General features: G+C 33.7%; 1 protein-coding gene across 1 annotated transcript; it reads left to right on the forward strand.

Moving 5' to 3' along the window:
• Window positions 1-20,059: 20,059 nt before the first annotated feature.
• On the forward strand, window positions 20,060-21,367 carry LOC141695882 (uncharacterized). The gene is made up of 3 exons (XM_074500091.1): window positions 20,060-20,494; window positions 20,611-20,845; window positions 20,928-21,367. The coding sequence occupies exons 1-3, from the start codon at window positions 20,060-20,062 to the stop codon at window positions 21,365-21,367; spliced, it is 1,110 nt and encodes a 369-aa protein (XP_074356192.1).
• Window positions 21,368-25,706: the final 4,339 nt, after the last annotated feature.

The raw sequence follows: 25,706 nt of genomic DNA on the forward strand, positions 1-25,706 counted from the left end.
AAATAAGGATTAAAGAAATTAATTGAATATTATGATTAAAGATTCGATAATTAGGGGAATAAAACGAATAACTCGTAATTATACGGATGATTGAACGATAAGTTCGATTATTATTATTATTATTATTATTATTATTATTATTATTATTATTATTATTCAGACGATAGTTAATTATTCGTAAAATATCGTAATAATTACTCGTAGCGGGTATTTAAATACAGATAGTTAATTTAAGTCGCATAAATTGTAATAATAACTGTAATGTTTCGATGATTATGCGAGAAATGCGGATAACTCGTAGAAATACGAGTAGTGGATCGTTGAGTTGAATTCTGATGCTGATAAGAGTTTATTTATTCGATAGTTATCGTATCAGTTGATTGTATCGATTATTTATGACTAATTAGCACTTTGCATCCCAAAATTTTGGCTGAATCTCACTTTGGTACTATTATTTTTAACCTTAACAGTTTGCATCCTAAACTTAAAAAACGGTGACTTTTTGCATCCCTTTGGTAGTTTTGCTGTTAAGTTAGACGTTAACGTTAATTGTCAGAAGGGCATTTTTGGTAATATTTTTATATTTCAGTTTGCATCCTAGAATTTTCCTCAAATCCTACTTTGCATCCTAGAGTTTTGTAATTCAGTTATAAAAAAAATGGTAATTACAAATTATCAAAAAATAAATCGAGTTATATTATTTTTTATGTTCACATTAGGATTTTAAAACTGGACCATTAGTTAATTTGGTCTAGTTTATATAATTTTTTAACGCGGAATCTTTACTATATTTGTTGCATATTAAGTTCTAAAAGTCAATTTCTAAAATTTTATGACTTACATGAAACTCATAAAATAATATTTAATTCAGTGTTGTTTTCATATTTATAATATAACTGAAATCAGAAAGAAAATAGAGAGAAAGATGATTAAGAATTTTATAATATGATATTACTTTATTTATAAAATTTACAAATTATAAAAGCATATGTTATTTATGAATTTAAGTATATATTTTAAGTATTGTACAAGTAGATATCATATAATATTATATAATCTTGTCCGTTTAAATTAATTTTCAAGTATTAGGATCAGACTATCTTTAATTATTCTCGTTACGCTTGTTTTATTTAGCTAATGATTATTTACTATTTTTTCTTAATATAATACTCCATCCGTCTCATAATTGAGGCTACTACAAATTATAGTACCATAATTGATTTTTAAAATTTTCTTTTTTTATAAAAAATTTAACATTAAATTTTTATTTGGAAGAAATGAATTTAAAAAAAAATGAGGCAACTACATTTCATAAGAGTTTTAAAATGCGTGTTGAGCCTTTATATTCCAATATAAAGAATTTGGTGGGATAGAGAGAGTATTATACTTCGACTTATTATATTTCATTGTAAATTATATAAACTTGGAAAAAGAAAATTGAATATTTTAGATAAATTTGTTTATTTGTTTAAAATAATTGTGGGATGCAAACTATTATTATTTAAAGTTATAGACCTAAAATGAGATTAAAGATAAAATATGGGATGTAGACTGTAATTTACGTTTGCATAAATTTTTTGAAAATATACATTACCAGAAATACCCCTCTGACAATAACGTTAACGTCTGACTTAACGTCAGAAACATTCAAGGGATGCTTATTGACAGCGTTTCTAAACTTTGGGGTGCAAACTGTTTTAGTTTAAAATATTAAACCTGAAGTGAGATTCAGCCAAAGTTTTGGGATGCAAAGTGCAAATTAGTCATTATTTATTTGTAAATAATCGATCTAATCAAATAAATTATAATAAATTATAAATATTTGCAATAAATTGTGATTAATCCTAATAATTAGGGATTAATTATTTTAAATTATTAAATAATTACTTATTACTTATTTATTAGTTATTTATTTATTAAATCATTAAAAGTGATTAATTATTCCGATAATTATTCAAATAACTTTCAATAAATCATAACTTATTCATTTTAACTCCAAAAATTATAGAAAAATTATTTTTGAGTTTGATTTTTCTTAAATAATTATTTTAGGATTTAAAAATTTGTAATAATTATTTATATTGAATAATAAATTGAATTAACAGTGTTTAATTGATAATAGTTTAACCGTTAGTCCGATTCGAGTGAAACGAAAGCCATTTTACTCAGAAAAATGAATTCTTTTCATTAAAAATAATAAGAAGACCTAATTTCTTCTAGAAATTAGTTGACCTTATTAATTGCTTGATTATCAGTCGAAATGCGTGCCGAGACGAGTCCGAAAAACTCTGGGAAAATGGAAAATGAGGCAGAAGGTGATCAGCGGAGCAATCAGCGAGTCAATTTTGATTCTAAAAATTATTTTAACTATAAAAATGATTATGTGCTTATGTGCTTATGTGTATTATGTGGTTAATCGAGTCTTACTTGCTTATATGTAATATAAGAGTCAGTCATAAGCGTATGGATAGATAATAGGAACGAAATGAAGTCGATTAAAGATGCAATTGAAGTACAAAATGACTTAACCAGTCTATTTTGCTAATAGAAGCTAAGCCAGCAAGGCATGTCGAGTAGGTGATAGACGAAAGTGATTTAATTGCAGTGAGTCGCGCAGAAGGCAAGTTTCTCCCCTATTCTACTTTCAGAATAGTAATATTCATTTCAAATTCTTATTACGCTTGTACTCCTTTAATTCTTTTGTTCATATTTCAGTTCGATTCTTGAATTATTCTCTTCATTTGAATTCATTATTCGTATTCCAATTGTTACTCACAATTATTGATATATTCTGGTGATTAGAATATATCAAAGCATACCGATTATTCGGGTTCTTATTTCAGGGACTGGATAATACTACTTTTGGGATTAAGTCTACTTAATCCTAAGGACCGGGACATAACCGGATCCTTGAGATGGGTCGTAGTGCCTGGGTGCCCGACGGGATCTATATAGTGAGATATAGATCTGCACTGTATCCTGGCTGATCAGCAGGGTATAGCTGCGAACTTGAGTCCAATTTAGTTCATTTGTATTTGCCAGTAATGACCTTCTTTCTATTCTCGTGGGGTTATATCTTTGCAGATATACCCGGGTTACGGATTCAATTACATTGCTTTAACACTATTTATATTTTGTGGCTTGTTGAGCAATTTTTGGCTCACCCTTTTGTTGTTATTCACCTTATTATTTTCATTTAAGAAGGAATATGAAACCCATCAAGACTCGAGTGGTAAAGAAGCGGGTCAAGCCTCGGGATCCTCTCATACCCAAGGTGTTGATCCCAATTCAGGAAGAAAGCTTTGAGTTGCCCGAGCAGGTGGAGTGTTGATAAATAGTGTGTGTGTTTGAATAAAAGATGAACTTAGTTTAAAAATGAATTAGACAATGGTTTGTAATAAAAAGAGTTTGTGAGATTTTGAATGTTGGTTTGTAATAAAAGTAGTTAGCAGTTCTTGTTTTCATACTTCAACCTAAAAAGATCCTGGTTAGTGTTAAAGGGGTTTAGTGTCATTTCTTTATTATTTGTTAATCAGATTATACAGGTTTGGTGATTAGCTAGTAACCCCCAGACTTATACCCCGAGTCTGGAGGGCGTTACAGGTTTGGCATCAGAGCTGTAGGTTTCGTCCCTGAAAACAAGAACATTAGGGTTAAGATAAGATAGGGAGATCACATAGGATAGGAATAGTAAATAGGGAGATCACTGTTAGGATTTAGGTCAGATTAGATTAGGAAGTATAAATCTTAGGATTGTTTAGTGACCTTTTCTTTTCTTTGGTATATTATCAGATGGTATCTTCTGGTTATTCTGCATCTTCCGAGAGGATAGTCACCGGGCCAGCAGCACCAGTTATACCTCCAGTATCTGAGTATATATTTCCTCCTCTACCACCTCCACCACCATTGCCACAGGAGCCGGTACCACCAGTACAGGGGATAGTTCATGACCCCATAGAGATGTTTGATCCATATGAGTTCTTTGAGCCGATGGTTCCTTTACCTATAGAGTATCAGTTTATACCGGGTATTGAGCAGGAGTTACCACCACCATTGTTACCTCCTATACCAGTGCATGCCCCAGAGCCGAACATAGTTCAGATGATTCCAGTCGAGGGGATGGGAGAGCATAATGTGGATCTACAGTTAGGTTTACCACAGCAGGGTGCAGGTATTCTGAGGGTTCCTTCACAGGAGTCAGTAGGTCAGGTTGCTTAGCCGTATATGGTACCATACCATGAGTATAGAGTTATGAGGGATGATGTGAAGCATTGGAGGGCACAGTGTCGAGAGATCATGCATCTGTTTGATCAGAGGGACAGAGGACCGTTAGTGGCCCTATAGCCGGATTACTATATGAGACAGAGATTGCAGTCGGTGTTGATGAGCGCCACTTGGGAGCTTGATGATTTGACCCATGAGGGACCACCTTCTTTCGCAGAGTTCTACCGGATATTCTGCTTGGCACAGACTTTGGTCCAGGCACTTAGAGAGGAGCTTAGGCGTATTCCGCCTGGGTTTTGAGACAGTGACAGTTGAGACAGTGACTTCAGAATACAGATGTATATAAAGGCAGCATAGTATAACCTAGTGAGTAGTGTGTATGCGTGTATTAGTAGATTAACCTGTAGTAGGATTTTGACCTATAGTGGTAGTATGACTTGTAGCCGTAGTGATTACCAGTAGCACGAGACTTTTTGTATCAAGCATTTACACCTGAGGCTGGTGTCACATATATATAAACTGAACTTTTCATATTTCTTTTATTTAAATTTCAGTCTTTACAGTTTTACAGCATTTACTTTCACTTTATTGTTTTACAACTTTCCATATTATAATCCTGTTGAAAAAAAAGAGGGAGAGAGAGAGAAAAGTATAACCATTTTAATTAACTGCTTACATTTCCAGTTTTTACATTTAACAATTGTTTTCTTTATTTAAAGCATGTTGTTAATACAGAATAAATTGTTTTTTTACCTACTGTCAATTGTTTATTAAACTGTTAAAGAAATATCACCTGTTTTATTATCAGAAGAAGATGGCACCAAAAAGAAAGACTAGGGCTGAGACCTCTAACAGCAATTCTGAAGATCAGACTAACGAGACCATGAACCAAATATTCCATCTGATGCAACAACAGATGGTTATGATACAGCAGCAGATGCAACATCAACAACAGCAGATACAACAACAAATATTACAGCAGCCACCTTGTCCCGAGCCTCAATTACCACCAACATTACCAGTTGTTACTTTTAAGCAGTTTCAGGCAGTTAAACCTCCAGAATTTGATGGGTCTACTGATCCTATTAAAGCCACCACCTAGTTAAAAGAAATAGAGAAAGCGTTTGCACTAGTGAAGATAGGTGAGGACCAGAAGACTGATTTTGCTAGTTACTTGTTGAAAGGAGAGGCAAATTATTGGTGAGAATCTAAAAAGACTTTAGAGGGTGAAGATGTTATTGCTTGGGATAGGTTTAAAGAGTTGTTTTTAGAGAAGCATTTTCCTCGCTACGTGAGAAATCAGATGCAGATAAAGTTTTTGGAACTGAAGCAGAGAAATATGTTTGTGACAGAGTATGAAGCCAAATTTAATGAATTGGCTAGGTTTGTTCCGGAACAGGTGGACACTGAAGAGAAACGAGTTCAGAGGTTTCAAGAGAGATTACGACCATGGATTCGTGGACAGGTTGCAGTTTTTGAATTAACAACATATACCGCTGTAGTCCAGAAAGCCTTGATCATCGAAGGAGAAAGTGAAAGATCTCAACGAGATAGAGGACAGGGAAGTTTCCAAGACCGTTCCAACAGGAAGCCGGGATTTCAAGCCCGGAAAAATTTGAATTTCAAAAGGATAGGACAAGGTACACAAAAAGCAGGTAATCATTTCCAAGCCTCCAAACAGCAGGGAATTGTCAAGGTTCCAGTGCCGTATTGCAAAACTTGTGGACGCAAGCATACAGGCGTATGCATTAAAGCAGATGTGACATGTTTCAAATGCAAGCAGAAAGGGCACTATTCTAACGAATGTCCAACATGAAAAATATCAGAAATCACTTGCTATCAATGCGGAAAGAAAGGGCATATCGCTAGAAATTGTAAAGGACCAGCTATGACAGCTAGTATTCCAAGAGTATTGGCATTACCTCCGCCACCGCCGCCTAATCAACCCAAAGCAAGAACTTTCAACATGACAATGAAAGAAGCAGTGCAGAGTCTGAGTGTTATTGCAAGTACGCTTTTGGTGAATTCAGTAAGTTCAAAAGTATTAATTGATTCTGGAGCTACCCGTTCATTTATTTCTGAAGAATTTCTTGATAAATTACATTGCGAAATCGAATGGTTGGGCGAGACGTTAATTATAAAATTAGCGAATGACGACCAAGGTCCAGTGGATTGGATATGTCCTGCGTGTGATATAGAAATAGATGGACATCATTTTTCTGTAGACTTGATTCCTTTTAAGCTAGGAGAATTCGATATTATTTTGGGAATGGATTGGTTAGCATGTCATAATGCTCAGATAGACTGCGCGAATAAGAAAGTCAAATTGCGAACTACGGAAAATGCAACGGTAATATTCAAGGGCGAAAAACAGCGAAAGAAATTTCTTACAGTAATGCAGACCAAACGATTTCTATCACAAGGATGTGAGGTGTATATAGCTTACATGTTAGATACTGAAAAGGGAAGTCCTAGAATAAAAGACATTCCAGTTGTATGTGAGTTTCCGGACGTCTTTCCAGACGAGCTTCCAGGGTTACCGCCAGATCGAGAAATCGAGTTCACTATTGATCTAGCACCAGGCACAGAACCAGTGTCGAAAGTTCCATGTCGAATGGCTCCAGTCGAGATGAAAGAATTATCAACGCAACTGCAAGATCTGCTAGACCAGGGCATCATACGACCTAGTGTATCCCCATGGGGTGCATCGGTGTTATTCGTGAAGAAGAAGGATGGCAGCATGCGATTATGCATCGACTATCGGGAGTTGAATAAACTCACCATCAAGAACAAGTATCTGCTACCGAGAATCGATGATTTGTTCGATCAGCTAAAAGGAGCTGCATGGTTTTCGAAGATAGATTTACGATCAGGCTATCATCAATTGAAAATTAAAGCCGAAAATATTCCAAAGAATGTGTTTCGTACGAGATATGGGCATTACGAATTTTTGGTAATGGCATTCGGTTTGACAAACGCGCCAGCTGCATTCATGGATTTGATGAACAGGGTATTCAAGAAATACTTGGACAAATTCGTGATTATATTCATTGATGACATCTTGATTTATTCCAAGACGGAAGAAGAGCATGCAGAACACTTGAGGATAGCTTTAGAAATTCTGAGGAAAGAGCAATTATACGCGAAATTCTCCAAATGTGAATTTTGGTCGAAAGAAGTACAATTTCTAGGGCATATCATCAGTAGAGAAGGCATCCAAGTCGATCCAGCAAAAATTGAAGCTGTGTTAAATTGGGAAAGACCAAAGACACCGACAGAGGTTCAAAGTTTCTTGGGATTGGCAGGATATTATCGAAGATTTGTTAAAGATTTTGCGAAAATAGCAACGCCGTTGACCAAGTTAACTCGAAAAAGTGAAAAGTTTATATGGAATGATAAATGTGAAGAAAGTTTCTAAGAACTGAAGAATCGGTTGGTAACCGCACCGGTACTAGTATTTCCAGACGAGCAAGGGAATTTCGTCATTTACAGCGACGCTTCGTATCGCGGACTAGGATGTGTATTGGTGCAGCACGGTAACGTCATCGCATATGCTTCGAGACAACTTAAACCTCATGAACGGAAATATCCCACTCATGACCTGGAATTGGCAGCGATTGTATTTGCATTGAAACTTTGGAGACATTATCTCTACAGTGAAAAATGCGAAATTGACACGGATCATAAAAGTCTGAAGTATATCTTTACGCAAAAAGAATTGAACATGCGTCAATGTCGATGGCTGGAATTGATAAAGGATTATGATGTCACAATCAGTTATCATCCAGGGAAAGCAAATGTTGTAGCAGATGCGCTGAGCAGGAAAGAAAGATTGAATCGGTTAACTTCATGTGAAGAATTAGCCAGGGAATTTGACAAATTGGAAATCGAGATTCGTATTCCCAATGAATCTGTAGAAGCTATCTACGCTATGACTTTCCAACCAGAGTTGCTAGAGAAGATTCGTCATTGTCAAGAAGAAGTGATGAGTCAAGATGACGACCTAACGGGATAAAAGATCACAACTCAGAAGGATAATGAAGGAATTTTATGCTTTGCATCGAGAATCTGGATTCCTAACATGGCAGAATTAAAAGAAGAAATATTGCGGGATGCGCTCAGTTCGAAGTATTCCATTCATCCAGGAAGCACAAAGATGTATCGCGATTTGAAGGAAAACTTTTGGTGGCCAAATATGAAAAAGGAAATAGCAGAATGGGTAAGTAAATGCTACACATGCCAGTGAGTTAAAGTGGAACATCAACGTCCGAGCGGATTATTACAACCGTTAGACATTCCAGAATGGAAATGGGAACATTTAGCGATGGATTTTGTGGTAGGATTACTGAGGACTAGGGCAAATCATGATGCTATATGGGTGATCTTGGATAGACTCACGAAGTCAGCACATTTTCTACCGATTAAAGAAAGATTTTCGCTCGACAAGCTAGTACACTTGTATCTCAAGGAAATTGTGATGCGACATGGAGTTCCAATATCTATCGTTTCTGATCGAGATCCTCGTTTCAACTCAAGATTTTGGAGACAATTTCAAGAATGCCTTAGAAAAAAATTAAACATGAGTACCGCTTATCATCCGCAAACCGATGGCCAAAGTGAAAGAACTATTCAAATAATTGAAGACATGCTACGAGTTTGTGCGATTGATTTCAAAGGCAGTTGGGATGAGCATTTACCTTTGGTGAAATTTTCTTATAATAACAGCTATCACGCAAGCATTGGAATGCCACCGTACGAAGCATTATACGGGAGAAAATGCAGATCACCAGTACATTGGGATGAAGTTGGAGAACGGAAGATTTTGAGTTCAGAATTAATCCAACAGACAAAAGAATTGATTGAACTCATTCGAACACGACTCGATGCAGCACAAAACAGGCAACGCAAATATGCAGACCAAGCAAGGAAGAATATGGACTATCAGGAAGGAGAAAACGTATTACTTAAAATATCGCCATGGAAAGGATTGACTAGATTTTGCAATAAGGGTAAATTGAAACCACGATACGTCGGACCGTTTGAAATTTTGAAGAAAGTGGGAAAAGTTGCGTACGAATTAGCTTTACCGCCTCATATGCAACATATTCATAATATGTTTCATGTGTCGATGCTTAAGCGATATAATCCTGATTCTAGGCATGTAATTGAGTATGAACCGATAGATATCCAACCTGATTTATCTTTTGTAGAACAGCCGGTAAAAATTTTAGATCGGCGAGAGAAAATATTGAGAAATAAGTCTGTATATTTAGTGCGAGTGTTGTGGAGAAATCCTATGGTCGAAGAATCAACCTGGGAACTTGAAAGTGAAATGTTAGAGAAATACCCTCATTTATTTTCGTAGAAGATTCTGGGGACGGAATCCTATTAAGGGGGGAAGGATGTAACGACTGGGAAATTTACATTGTATTATATCATATTTATAATAAAATTATGTGTATTAATATGTCAGTTATGTGTGATTATCTGTTAAACCCTAACTGTTACGTGTTACGTGTATTCTTTGTCATTTCTGTATTTTTAAGGTAGTTTCCAGATGTTTTATTTCGCATTCATAGGTTTCATTTCAAACGTTTTACGACCCAAACCACGATTTTAAAGCCAGTATTTCAAATAAAATAATGGGCCTTATTTTTCATCAAACGGCTTTTACCATCGCCTTATTCTGAACATCTAGATATTTTATAAATTTTCTCGTTTTGCGAAAAATGACTTTTCCGGGCCCCATTGGGTGTTAAAAACCCCACAAAAATCATATTTTTATTTTTATAAAATTATAGGACTTTTATTTATACCATTTCTTTGTATTTTTACATTATTCACAATTTTTGGGAAATTTTGGCATATATATTGCATATATAAAATATTTATAAATTAAATTTTAATACTCAAAAATTATAAAAATTAGGGTCAAATCTTTTTTATTAGATGTATAATTAGCCCCTTAATTTTATTTAGGAGTATTAATTTTACTACTATAAATAGCCTAATTATTAATTAATTATAATTAATAAATCATTAAAAATCAGAATTTTCTCTGAAATTCGGGTCGGGAAGAACTTGAATCGGGTCGAGAATCAAACCGTGATTTCCAACTGATTTCTTCATCAAATCGTGTGATTCCAGTAACCAAATCAAAGGTTTTGATCTGTTCTTTCCATTTCTAGCATCAATTTCACGTTTTAATTCGTAGTTTTTGATTTTCGATTTCAAGGGTTTATGTTCGAATTAGGCCTTTTTGATTTCAGGGTTATTTTGATGTTTTGATGATTGATATAACTTTGTTAGATGATTTACAGTAGATTCATGGTGTTTAATTGATTAAACGATGTATGTATAGTGATTCACGATTTCTAGGGTTTATACTGAATTTTCAAATTACAACTCGATATTTTCTATGAATCTTTGGTTCTTGAAAGGTTAGGGCTTTGATTGTATATGTTCTTAGTTTTGATTTGCACTATAGAACGTTGAGTTTGGTTTACAGAATCAAAAGATAGGTTTTTGGCCGGAGTTGAAGTCGGTTTTGATCGGAGAATGATATCCAGGGATGTTTCTGATTGACTTTGGCCTGAATTAAGTTGGGGAAGTGATTTGCAGTGATTTGGGATTAAAAATAATTTCAGACAATGTGTTTTTGACCCCGAATCAGACTCGCCGGAGTCCGGTGAAGTCGCCGGATTTTGGGTTTAAACCCAGATTCCGGTGGTGTTCTTCACTGACCCGGATTCCAACCCGGTTGACCCGTTTGGTTAACCCGGTTTTGATCTGTTTTGTCAGATGGTTGGTTTCTGACAAATGTTTCTGGATTTTTAATTATTTAATTATATTTTTATAAAATAAAATTAGTTTTATTAATTCTGAAAATCAATTAAAAATTAGTTTTAAATTCTCTAAAATATTATTAATAATTCCTAAATTATTTTCTTAATTTATAAATTCGAATTTAGTGATTTAATTAAGTATTTAATTATTTATTTAATCATTTATCTATTTATTATTTAGTAATTAAGTAATTACTTAATAAATAAGGAATAAAGAAATTAATCGAATATTATGATTAAAGATTCGATAATTAGGGGAATAAAACGAATAACTCGTAATTATACGGATGATTGAACGATAGGTTCGATTATTATTATTATTATCATTATTATTATTATTATTATTATTATTATTATTCAGATGATAGTTAATTATTCGTAAAATATCGTAATAATTACTCGTAGCGGGTAATTAAATACAGATAGTTAATTTAAGTCGCATAAATTGTAATAATAACTGTAATGTTTCGATGATTATGCGAGAAATGCGGATAACTCGTAGAAATACGAGTAGTGGACCATTGAGTTGAATTCTGATGCTGATAATAGTTTATTTATTCGATAGTTATCGTATCAGTTGATTGTATCGATTATTTATTTGTAAATAATCGATCTAATCAAATAAATTATAATAAATTATAAATATTTGCAATAAATTGTGATTAATCCTAATAATTAGGGATTAATTATTTTAAATTATTAGATAATTACTTATTAATTATTTATTAGTTATTTATTTATTAAATCATTAAAAGTGATTAATTATTCCGATAATTAATCAAATAACTTTCAATAAATCATAACTTATTTATTTTAACTCCAAAAATTATAGAAAAACTATTTTTGACTTTGATTTTTCTTAAATAATTATTTTAGGATTTCAAAATTTGTAATAATTATTTATATTGAATAATAAATTGAATTAACAGTGTTTAATTGATAATAGTTCAACCGTTAGTCCGATTCGAGTGAAACGAAAGCCATTTTACTCAGAAAAATGAATTCTTTTCATTAAAAATAATAAGAAGACCTAATTTCTTCTAGAAATTAGTTGACCTTATTAATTGCCTGATTATCAGTCGAAATGCGTGCCGAGACGAGTCCGAAAAATTCTGGGAAAATGGGAAATGAGGCAGAAGGTGATCAGCGGAGCAATCAGCGAGTCGATTTTGATTCTAAAAATTATTTAACTATAAAAATGATTATGTGCTTATGTGTATTATGTGGTGAATCGAGTCTTAATTGCTTATATGTAATATAAGAGTCAGTCATAAGCGTATGGGTAGATAATAGGAATGAAATGAAGTCGATTCCAGATGCAATTGAAGTACAAAATGACTTAACCAGTCTATTTTGCTAACAGAAGCTAAGCCAGCAAGGCATGTCGAGTAGGTGATAGACGAAAGTGATTTAATTGCAGTGAGTCGCGCAGAAGGCAAGTTTCTCCCCTATTCTACTTTCAGAATAGTAATATTCATTTCAAATTCTTATTACGCTTGTACTCCTTTAATTCTTTTGTTTATATTTTAGTTCGATTCTTGAATTATTCTCTTCATTTGAATTCATTATTCATATTCCAATTGTTACTCACAATTATTGATATATTCTGGTGATTAGAATATATCAAAGCATACCGATTGTTCCGGTTGTTATTCCAGGGACTGGATAATACTACTTTTGGGATTAAGTCTACTTAATCCTAAGGACCGGGATATAACCGCATCCTTGAGATGGGCCGTAGTGCCTGGGTGCCCGACGGGATCTATATAGTGAGATATAGATCTGCACTGTATCCTGGCTGATCAGCAGGGTATAGCTGCGAACTTGAGTCCAGTTTAGTTCATTTATATTTTCCAGTAATGGCCTTCTTTCTATTCTCATGGGGTTATATCTTTGCAGATATACCCGGGTTACGGATTCAATTACATTGCTTTAACACTATTTATATTTTGTGGACTTGTTGAGCAATTTTTGGCTCACCCTTTTGTTGTTATTCACCTTATTGTTTTCAGTTAAGAAGGAATATGAAACCCATCAGGACTCGAGTGGTAAGAAGTGGGGCAAGCCTCGGGATCCTCTCATACCCAAGGTGTTGATCCCAATTCAGGAAGAAAGCTTTGAGTTGCCCGAGCAGGTGGAGTGTTGATAAATAGTGTGTGTGTTTGAATAAAAGATGAACTTAGTGTAAAAATGAAATAGACAAAGGTTTGTAATAAAAAGAGTTTGTGACATTTTGAATGTTGGTTTGTAATAAAAGTAGTTAGCAGTTCTTGTTTTCATACTTGAACCTAAAAAGATTCTGGTTAGTGTTAAAGGGGTTTAGTGTCATTTCTTTATTATTTGTTAATCAGATTATAAAGGTTTGGTGATTAGCTAGTAACCCCCAGACTTATACCCCGGGTCTGGAGGGCGTTACAGTGCCAGAAGGTCCCGCCGTCTGACCCGCTTCTTGACCACTAGGGTTACGGATGGGTTTCATTCTCGACTTTAACTGAAAAATAAGGTGAATAACAACAATAATAGGGGTGAGCCAAAACTGTTCAAAAAGCCTACAACATATATATGTATATATATAGTGTACAGGGAGAAAGTTAAATGAACCAGTAATCTGATTGCTTGAGTATTCACATATTTCTGCAGGGAATAATGAGGGCCGCTATTGGCGAGTACCAAATGAATTAGACTGGACACAAAAACCAACATATGCACTATAACATGCAGATCATTCAGGATATAGTGCGGATCTATACCCAACTGTATAGACCCACCAACATATAGGGTACCCACGCACTATGGCCTAATAATTAAGGGTATGATTCATACCCGGCCTGCATCGTAATCATCTAGTCCAAAGCTTAGCATCCGGAACAATCGGCATGCTTTTGATGTATCCCAACATTGGAATATATCAGAGTATATGTATATGTGTGTATATAACTATTGGAATATGAATAGAGGATTCAATGAATTATGAGAAATCGGGAATTGAAATAAATTATGGATAAAAGAACAACAGTTGTGTATCAGTGTTTATGAACAAGAGTTATCAGGATATAGCTGCCATAGAAATGTGAAAGCAATTCATTATTCCGAACTTAGAATAGGGAAAAACTTGTCTGGTACACGCTCCGCTTGGTAGTTCACAGCCCCCTATTTCTTGTTTGATCTGCCTTGGGAGTGTTGAATCTATCAAAGAAAGATACTCGTTTAGCTGACTTACATCGTAAGCGTATCTCAGACTGAGACCACGTAGCCCTTATCGTCTGCCCATACGATTTTATTTGAATCGTATATATATTATTTAGTATTTAGGACTCAAGTACTCACATAAATCACATATCACATAAGGCACATAATTAATATAGACTTATAAATATTTTTAGAATCGAAGTCGGATCTATATTTGCATTAACAAATAACATCTGACTCGTTTGCTAATTTTTTGAGATTTATTGGACTCGTATTTATAAATAATAAGGCCTGTTATCAAATAAATATCGTAAGTCGACTCACTCTCGAAAGAAATTATGATTTATAACTATTTTTAATGGAATCAGATCATTTTTCTGAGTCTAAGGGCTTTTGTTTCGATTAAATCTGATAAACAGTTCAATTGTTACGCAATAAACAAGAATTAATCAATTATCAGTCAATTATAATTAATTATTCACAAACAATTGAATCTCAAATATATTTTTAAATAATTATCTAGGAATTATCATATTTAAAAAATATTTTTTCCCTAATTTTAGGAATTAAATAGAATTTATTATAAATTATTTAATTAAATTGATTAATTATAAAATAATTAATCAATTTAAATAAATAATAAGTAATTAGGGAATAATTAATTAAATAAATAAATATTTAAATTTCCAAATTCTAAAATAAATAGAAAACAAATTGAATTTATCACAAATTATTTTAGTAAACTGATTAATTATTAAATAATTAATCTGTTTAAATAAATAATCAACAAATAAGAAATAACTAATTAATTAAATAAATGAATGAGTAAATAAATAAATAAATACATAAATTTTCGAATTTCTAAAATAAGAAAATAATTTAGAATTATTTACAAATTAAATCAGATAATTAAATAAATTATATATTTGATTTATTAAATAATAAAACTGATTTTTCTGATTTTTATAAAATAAAACTAAATTTGAAAAATACATAAACAATTTTATAAGAAATCTGATTAGGGAAAGTAGGATCAAAACCGGGTCGACTCCAGGTCGAAACCAGGTCGATCTCGGGTCGAAACCAGGTCCATCTCGGGTTTTTCAAGAACAAACGGGTCGCCGGCCGGTTCTAAAACCGGGCGACGAACCCCGATTTCCGGTGATAATACGGTTGCAAACCACCTGTTTTCAGGTCGGTTCTTCACCATTTATAATCCCCACAACACAGCAACGATCCTCCCTCCTTCCTTCATCGATTTTGAAGCTGGAAAACGAAGAAACGCCGCCGGTAACGGCAGTTTTCCGACGAGCCTAAAACGGAAACGAAAATCAACCAAACCGGTCTCAAACGACTGCAAATTCGACGATATATTCATCTATGGTACTCAAAATCATCACAGCAAATTCAATCAAAAACACCCAAATCAGAAGTAAACCCGAAACTTATGATTTTAAATTCGAATAAGCCAACGATGAAATTGATAACTGAAATTGAAAGAGGATTCAAAGAGCTTCAAATTGATTACTTACATGATCGATTTGGTGAACAGAAATACGATGAAATTGCTGATTGATTCCAAGAACTCCCAACCCTAATTGTAGAGAAATTGGAGAATTTCTTGAATTTTCTGATTTTTTTATAATTTTAATTAATTAAATAATAAAAAATCTATTATTTATAATAGTAGTAAAAATACCCCTAATAAAAATTAAAGCCCTAATTATACATCTATTAAAATTAACTGGCCCTTAATTTTATAATTTTTAGGTATCAATTTTTAATTTTTAAATATCCAATAAATGCAAAATATATGTCAAAAATTTCCAAAAATTGTGAATAATACAAAAATGCAAAGAAAAATAAAATTTGATAATTTCATGATCCTATAAAAATAAAAATGTGATTTTTGTGGGGCTTTTGACACTCGAAGGGGCCCGGAAAATTTATTTTTGGCGAAACGAGAAAATTTGTAAAACGTTTGGATGTTCAGAATATCGATATGGTATAAGCCATACTAGGCAAAATAAGGCCAATGATTTTGTATGAAATATCAGTTATTAAAACAATGTTTGGTCCGTACAACTTTTGATATAAAAGCATTTAACTTATAATAAAACACCCGATAATTATTCATAACATATTATGACCGAAACAGAATACACGTAGCACATAACAGCTAGGGTTTTATAACTCAACACACTTAATGACATAATAAAACACATAAATCATCTTTATCAAGATATAATATAAACGTAGTTTCTCAGTCGTGATATCCTCCCCCCTTATCAGGATTCTGTCCTCAGAATCTCGCTAGGAAAATAACTGGGGATACTTTTCTAACATTTCACTTTCAAGCTCCCAGGTTGACTCTTCAACCATAGGATTTCTCCACAAGACTCTTAGGGCCCATTTGATAATAACTGAATGACAAAATTTATGGCCTCATTCAGATTGGGCCTCGTTAAGATTGTTTGATAACAGTTTGGATGATAAAAACTTGCTGGACGAACACAAAAAAACCACTCATCCTCAATTTTCTGGCTCAATCGTCCAGGTAGCTCTCCTCTACATCTTATTCGCGGAATTTTTAGATTTTTTAGCGCCTGTTCTTATCACTACTTTTTGTTCTTATCAGTTCTGCTATTTGGGTATTTAATCGGCTATCTAGTTTCTTCTCATCTGTCAATTCTAATTCTATCAGGTACGAGCCTTTCTCCATTCTTTTATATTTTTTCTGGATAAATTTGTTTGTTGATACCCTGTATTAGTTTTGCCGAGTACAATAATAATTGTTTCCTATGAAGGTTGATTGATTTTTATGAATTTTAGATATAATTCTAAAGTAATAGGTTTATTTGGACGACAATTGATTCAGATGTTCCTAGGTTAAGTGTATGCAATTGATGCATAAAAGTGTTGATGAATAGATAATTATTGTGATCCTTTTGGTAATTATTGTGGATTGTAGATGTGTATTGAATATAATTTACGTTTAGATTGTTATTAGCATCACTCGAAAATTTGGTTGGGGCTTGGGAGATGTCTACCCTTTGTTTTGGTTGTTCTGCTCTTTTAGTTTGCTCTGTCAAGGCATGTTTATTAATGTTTATCTGCTCTTTGGTAATATGCATGATTGCTTTAATAGTGAACTTGGGAGATACAAATCAAGGAATAGATAATATGTCTTTTGGTTTTTCTCATCTGCATAATAACTTTTGAGGTCTGTAATTAAAGGATAAACTGCTAGTCACTAAGGAATTTTAGTTAAAACATAGATTAGCACCGTCGACGTGACTGAACTTTAGGACCTAATCTACTATATCAGTGACTTAAAGAAACTTTGTTTCCTCGATAAATTAAAACTTGAATTTCTATAGGCTTCTAAGGCCTCTTAATTGTAGTAGTGTAGAGAAGACTGCAAGAGTACCTGAATATATGTGGTTTAAGTTGTGCAGTACTCACATAAATTCCAAATTAATTAAATAATCAGCCGGAAACAAATAGGCTTTAACAGTTTTTTAGAGTCTCATTCATCATATATTTAGTAGTGCCAATAAAATAGGAAGCCGGGGAGGAGCTACATCCACCTTCTGAATGTAACCCATCCCAGATCTGCCTCTAGTTTCAAGTAAAATCACTGTGAGGATTTAGCAAATAAAAGATATATGACCGAGGGACTGCCAGCTAATTGAAATCACTTTGATCACGAGGATGTTACTAAGTGCACGGCTGGAATGACAGATTTCTTAGTTTCGCAAGGAGACTACAGTTGATTATATCAGTTACATATAGAAAAACAAACCTTCCCGCTTGGCAATAAGATAATATTTGAGGATGTTGCATCACAGTTTTTTCACTAAGGAATGAAGTAGCCTCTGCTTATTAATTATTTTTTATTAATACCATTAACTTTCCACTTCGTTTATTTCTTTATACTCCTGCTTCAACACTCTGTAGCTTCTTTATAATGTACAGAAACTTTATAATGTAATCTGCACAAAACAGATGTTTGTTTTGGGTATGTAATATCTCGTTATCTGGCTAAGATAAGACAATAATGGCCATGTACAGCAACACCAGGAGACAGAGTATAAAGGATGGTTAAAAATACAAGATACACTAGGCTATAGTTAAGTTTGCCTTCTACATAAAAACAATTAAGGTCAGATTACTTCTATTCATGAAATTAATATATTTCCAGGCGATGTGAGCAGTACTAATGTAATTAGCTAATCGAACAAGTTGGTGCTTTAATTAGGTACAACCAGGCGATTAATTAATACGGAGCAAGTACTGTAGAAATGTGGTTATAAATTTTGGCCCCTGTGCTTAGCATGAGGAGCTTGAGGTTACAGATTACTCATTACAGTTACATATATATAGTTAATCTCCACTAATTAATAAACTAAGGTTTCATGTTAGCTTTGTAAACAAATAAATGAGTGTACTTCACATTGATTGTTAGTTTGCTACCCTCTGTCAGATGCTCAAAGTAATTTACAGTCATGCTTTCTTATTAATTTTCATTCTTTTGAGGTTCATGTTCTAGTTGTATGAGGTTTATGTTCTTGTAGTTATGGACAAAGCTAGTGAACCCCAAACTCAAGGTAGTGATAGCCAAAATCAAGGTAACGAAATGCAGAAAAAGAAAAAAGTATTGTGGAGGTGTGAACTTATAACTAAAACATTTCTGGAAGCATGCATTGAGGAAGTTACTGCTAGTGGTAGGCTAGGTAGTAGCCTTAAGCCGCATTCATAAATAAAAGTGGGAGAAATTCTTAAGAAAACCCACAACTTTGAGGTTGACGCTAGACAAATGAGAAACCGATATGATTATCTAAGATCCCGATATGTTGCTTGGTGTCGACTGAAATCCAAAACTGGGAATCATTATGATCCGACAACTAATACATTCAACTTCACAGAAGAAGAATGGGATCAACTCAAAAAGGTAACTTTTTAATTTATATTAAATCAATTTAAGAACCACATCATAAATGAAATTTGCTCTATTTTGTTGTCCACAGGGAAATAAGATCGTGGACACATTGAAAACCACACCTTTGAGCTATCCTGAACTTTGCACCCAACTTTATGATGGAACTGCTGCCACATGAGTTAGTGGATGGGGGCCTAGCTCTAAGAAGAACATGACTATTGATATAAATGATGACATAGAGATTCCAATAACCGAAGAAAGTCAGTCAAATACTTCGAATCCAATTATCCAAGAAAATCCAAAGAAAAAAGCTAAAATATCACCAAAACTTATAAAAACTACAAAGATTGAAGATGAGATGACCAATGCACTAAAATTGATGGTTCAGACCAATAGTGGACCATCACTTAAAGATTGTAAAGAGAAATTGAATAGTCTTGGATGGGGAGCAACAAATCCCTTGTATCGAAAGGCTCTTGGAATTTTTTGTGAGAGTGCAAAGTATAGAGAACAGTGGATGCTCCTTGATGCAAAGGAGAATGAGCACTGGGTTAAAATGGTGTCAACTAAATTAGGATTTGATATTTAGTTTTTCATCTAGTTATATTCATTGTCTAGCTTTTTCTGTTTCGTATTTGATTTGGCTTAAGACTTGGTATTTCTTCAGTTTTGTTGAACTTAGAAATTGGTTTGGTTTCAAATTTCGTACTTTTCAATTATAATGCATATTTAATGGTTTTAACAAATGTTTTTTTAGTTGTTATGATTTTTTATTAGTTTTTTTCTATCTATTTATAATTTGAAAGTACTTTACAGGGTGATAATAGAAATTCAGGATCAATTACTATGCTTGATGATTATGTATTGTTATCTGAGAAAACTTCATCCAAGAACTGTGCCAAGAATAAGAGATAATAATTCAGCGTTGCCCGGATTTGCTTATACATTAGAGTTGTTGGAAGGTTCTAACACTCAATGTCAAGAAATGATGCGTCTTTCTCGTGTTGCATATATTCAACTTTGTAAACACTTTAAACAACGTGGTTGGCTGCAAGATAGTCGATATTCAACAGTTGAAGAGAAAATGGCTATATTTTTACATGTTATAAGCCATAATGATCATTTTATAAAGGTGAAACGTAGGTTTCAACATTCTCCACAAACAATATACAAATATTTTCATGAGGTCTTGGACGGGATGATGGAATTTGCAAAAGAAATGATAGTTCCTACACCTTCCAATCAAAATTCAAATGTTTCAAGGAAACAAAGAGAGCTGCTAAAAATATTTCCTGTAAGTAATGACATTTTTATTGGTTTGCATGGTCTAATTTTCTTAGTAATTAACATGTCGATGTAATATTAACATTCTTTAATATGCTTTCACATGTTTTAATTGGTGTGCTACAGGGAGCAGTTGGTGCACTTGATGGTACACTTGTTCATGCTGTTATTCCAGTTGGCCAACAAGCTCGATATAGAGGACGCGGAAGGGGCGAGTGTTACCAAAATGTTTTAGGGATATGTGATTTTAATATGATATTCACATTTGTTCGGGCTGGATGGGAGGGAGTAGCACATGATTCAAGAATATTGACAGAGGTCGCCCTTGATCCTGATTCCGGATTTCCGGTTCCTCCACCAAGTATGTATCTCTTACTATTTTTAAACGAGAATACTTTAATAAGGTAAAATAAAGAATAATTTTTTATAACTTTGTATCGCAGATAAATATTATCTTTGTGATGCAGCATATACAAACACCCGCGGTTATTTAACCCCGTACCGTAACACAAGATATTGGTTAGCAGATTTTAATCGTCAACGTGCCTTAACTAAGGAGGAAAAATTTAATCATGCCCACGGAAAATTAAGAAATGTTATCGAGTGTGCTTATGGTGTGCTAAAAGCAAGATTTCCAATCTTAAAACAGATGGCTCCGTATTCATTTTCTACGCAACGAGATATTGTGATTGCTTGTATTGTTGTTCATAATTTTATAAGAAAAAAGAAATTAAAAGATGAATTGTTTGATTGGTGCGATCAAACCAGTGATGGAGAAGAAAATGACGAAGACATGGAAGGACCAATAAATGAAACGCAATGGGGATCTCAAGCCACTCAATACATGAACGATCTTCGGGATCATATTGCTTCGAATTTGTGAAGCTATTTTTAATAATTTTATAATTCTCCATTGATTATATTTTGTAATAAAATTTATTAATGAAATAGACATTTTTTCTATTATTATTATCAAAAATAACAAGTTAAAATAGAAAATTATCATCATCCAGATAATTTTAGAAAAAAATTTAACAAACACCATCATTCGTTCAGATTTTCTTATTGCCTCTTCGTCCAGATCATCCAGATTTTTTTGTCGTTCAGAAAATATCGTTCAGATTTAACAATTGACCCCTTACTAATGATACAGACTTATTTCTCAATACTCTCTCTCGTCGATCTAAAATTCTTACTAGTTGTTCTATATAAGACAAATCAGCTTGAAGCTCTATCGGCTCATATTCTATTACATGCCTCGTATCAGGGTTATATTTCTTAAGCATTGATACATGAAACACGTTATAGATATGCTGCATATAGGGCGGTAAGGCTAACTCGTATGCGACCTTTCCAACTCTCTTCGAAATTTCAAATGGACCGACGTATCGTGGATTTAGTTTTCCTTTCTTGCCAAATCTAGTCAATCCTTTCTATGATAATATTTTCAGTAAGACATGTTCTCCTTCTTGGTAATCCAGATCCTTCCTGGTTTGATTTGCGTATTTACGTTGTCGATTTTGTGCTGCTTCGAGTCACTTTTGGATAAGTTCTACTTTTCCTTGGTCTGTTGAATCAGTTCTGGACCTAGAATTTTACGTTCTCCAACTTCATCCCAACATGTAGGTGATCTAAACTTCCTTCCATATAAGGCTTCATAAGGTGGCATTCCAATACTAGCATGATAGCTGTTGTAGTAAGAGAATTCCACTAGCGGTAAATGTTTGTCCCAACTGCCCTCAAAATCTATTGCACATATACGTAGCATATCTTCTATTATTTGAATCGTCCTTTCACTTTTCCCGTCTTTCTGTGGATGATAGGCGGTGATCATATTTAGTTTAGTACCAAGACATTCCTGAAACTGTCTCCAGAATCTTGAATTAAACGTGGATCTCGATCAGATACAATGGATACAAGCACTCCTTGGCGCATCACTATTTCTTTGAGATATAGGTGCACTAACTTATCAAGTGAGAACCTTTAGTTGATTGGAAGAAAATGTGCTGACTCTGTTAATTTGTCAATAATAACCCAAATTGCATCATGGTTTGCTCTGGTTCTCGGAAGTCCTACTACGAAATCCATTGCTAGGTGTTCCCATTTTCATTCTGGAATATCCAGTGGTTGTAATAATCTGCTCGGACATTAATGCTCTGATTTGACTCGTTGGCACGTATAATATATACTGACCCATTCGGCTATTTCTTTCTTCATATCTGGCCACCAAAAGTTTTCCTTTAAATTTTTGTACATCTTGGTGCTCCTGGGATGAATTGAATATCTTCAATTGTGAGCGTCTCACAAATTTTCTTTTTTTAATTTCGGTATATTGGTATCCAGATTCTTGAGGCAAATTGTAACATTCCTTTGTAATCTTTTTGACTTGTAATTTCTTCTTTTGTCAAATTGTCGATTTCCTTGCTCATTATTTACTCCTGACACTTTCTTATCTTTTCCAATAATTACGGATGGAATATCATTGCATAGTTCATTTCAGTGGAGTTTCCTGGAATACGAACTTCAATTTCCAATTTATCAAATTCTCTGATTAACTCTTCGGAGTATGTCAACATATTTAATCTTTCTTTTTGACTCAATGCATCTGCTACAACATTTGCTTTACCTAGATGATAGTTGATGGTCACGTCGTAGTCTTTGATTAGTTTTAGCCAACATCGCTGTCTCATGTTGAGTTCTTTCTTCGTAAAAATATATTTCAGACTCTTGTCATCCGTGTAGATTTCACATTTCTCGCCATAAAGATAATGTCTCCAAAGTTTTAGTACGAACACAATGGCTGCTAGTTCCAAATCATGCGTCGGGTATTTTTGTTCATGAGGCTTCAGTTGTCTAGAAGTGTACGTGATTACGTTGCCATGCTGCATTAATACACATCCAAGTCCTCGATAGGAAGACTCGCGTAAATGAAAAAATCTCCTTGATCATCTGGTAGCACAAGTACAGGTGCGGTAACTAGTCAATACTTCAATTCTGGAAAACTTTCTTCACATTTCTCATTTCATACAAACTTTTCATTCTTCCGAGTCAGCTTGGTTAATGGCGTAGCTATTTTCGCAAAGTCTTTAATAAATTGTCTGTAATAACCAGCCGATCCCAAGAAACTTCTAACCTCTTTTGGGGTCTTTGGTTTTTCCCAATTTAGAATAGCTTCAATCTTTGCTGGGTCGACTTGAATTCCTTCAATACTGATTATGTGACCTAGAAATTGTACTTCCTTTAACCAGAATTCTCATTTTAAAAACTTCGCATAAAGCTGTTCCTTTCTCAAAGTTTCCAAAGTGATTCTCAGATGTTCTACATGTTCTTCTTCCGTGTTCGAGTAAATCAGGATGTCATCAATAAATACAATGATAAATTTATCCAAGTACTTTTTGAACACTCTATTCATTAAATCCATGAACGCCGCTGGTATATTGGTCAGTCCAAATGCCATTAAGAGAAATTCGTAGTATCTGTATCTCCTTTGAAAAATAGTCTTAGGAATATCTTCCGCCTTGTTCTTTAACTGATGGTAACCCGACCTTAAATCAATATTTGAAAACCACGCCGCTCCCTTCAATTGATAAAATAAATCATCGATCCGTGGCAAAGGATATTTATTCTTGATAGTTAACTTATTCAGCTCACGATAGTCGATACATAGTCACATACTGCCATCTTTCTTCTTCACAAACAATACTGGTCCACCCCATGGGAATACACTAGGCCTTATGATTCCCCTATCCAGAAGATCTTATAATTGCGTTGCCAGCCCTTTCATCTCAACTTGTGCCATTTGATACAAAGCTTTCAAAATCGGTTCAGTACCTGGTGTCAAGTCAATAGTAAACTCGATTTCTCGATCTGTAGGTAGTCTTGGGAGTTCATCTGGAAAAATATCGAGAAATTCACATACCACGGGAATATTTTTGATCTTGGGACTTTCTTTTTCTGTATCCAATACATAGGCTAAATAAGCTTTACATCATTGGCGTATCAATCGTCTCATCTATATCATCGTTAGGAACCTTTGCTTCTGTTTCTCGCCTTTAAATGTTACCATTGCATTTTCTCCAGTTCACAAATTTACTTTCTTATTCGCACAGTCGATCTGGGCATTGTTATCGGCTAACCAATCCATTCATAAAATAACATCAAATTCTCCTAACTTGAAAGGTATCAAGTCAACTGATCATTCAGGATATAGCACGGATCTATACCCAACTGTATAGACCCACCAACATATAGGGTACCCACGCACTATGGCCTAATAATTAAGGGCCCGGTTCATACCCGACCCGCATAGTAACCATCCAGTCTATAGCTTAGCATCCGGAACAATCGGATGCTTTCGATATATCCCAACATCAGAATATATCAGAGTATATATATGTGTATGTATATAACTATTGAAATATGAATAGAGGATAGAATGAATTAGGAGAAATTAGAAATCAAAACAAATTATGGATAAAAGAACAACAGTTGTGTATCAGTGTTCATGAACAAGAGTTATCAGGATATAGCTGCCATAAAACTGTGAAAGCAATTCACTATTCTGAACTTAGAATAGGGGAAAAACTTGCTTGGTACACGCTCCGCTTCGACTAGTTCATATCCCCCTATTTCTGGATTGATCTGCCTTGGGAATGTTGAATCTATCAAAGAAAGATACTCGTTTAGTTGACTTACATCATAACCGTATCTCAGACTGAGACCACGTAGCCCATATCGTTTACCCATATGATTTTAACTGTATATATATTATTTAGCATTTAGGACTCAAGTACTCACATAAATCACATATCACATAAGGCACATAATTAATTTAGACTTACAAATATTTTTTAGAATCGAAGTCGGATCTATATTCGTATTAACAAACAATATCTGACTCATTTCCTAATTTTCTGAGATTTAGTGTACTCGTATTTATAATAATAAGGTCTGTAATCAAATAAATATCATAAGTCAATTTGCTCTCGACAGAAATTATGATTTATAACTATTTTTAATGGAATCATATCATTTTTTTGAGTCTAAGGGCTTTCGTTTCGATCAAATCAGATAAACAGTTCAATTATTACGCAATAAACAAGAATTAATCAATTATTAGTGAATTATAATTAATTATTCACAAAAAATTGAACCTCAAATATATTTTTACATAATTATCTAGGAATTATCATATTTAAAATAATTTTTCCCTAGGCTTTGGA

The sequence above is a fragment of the Apium graveolens genome, chromosome 11 (genome assembly GCF_009905375.1).
Source record: "Apium graveolens cultivar Ventura chromosome 11, ASM990537v1, whole genome shotgun sequence".
NCBI classification, from domain to species: domain Eukaryota; kingdom Viridiplantae; phylum Streptophyta; class Magnoliopsida; order Apiales; family Apiaceae; genus Apium; species Apium graveolens.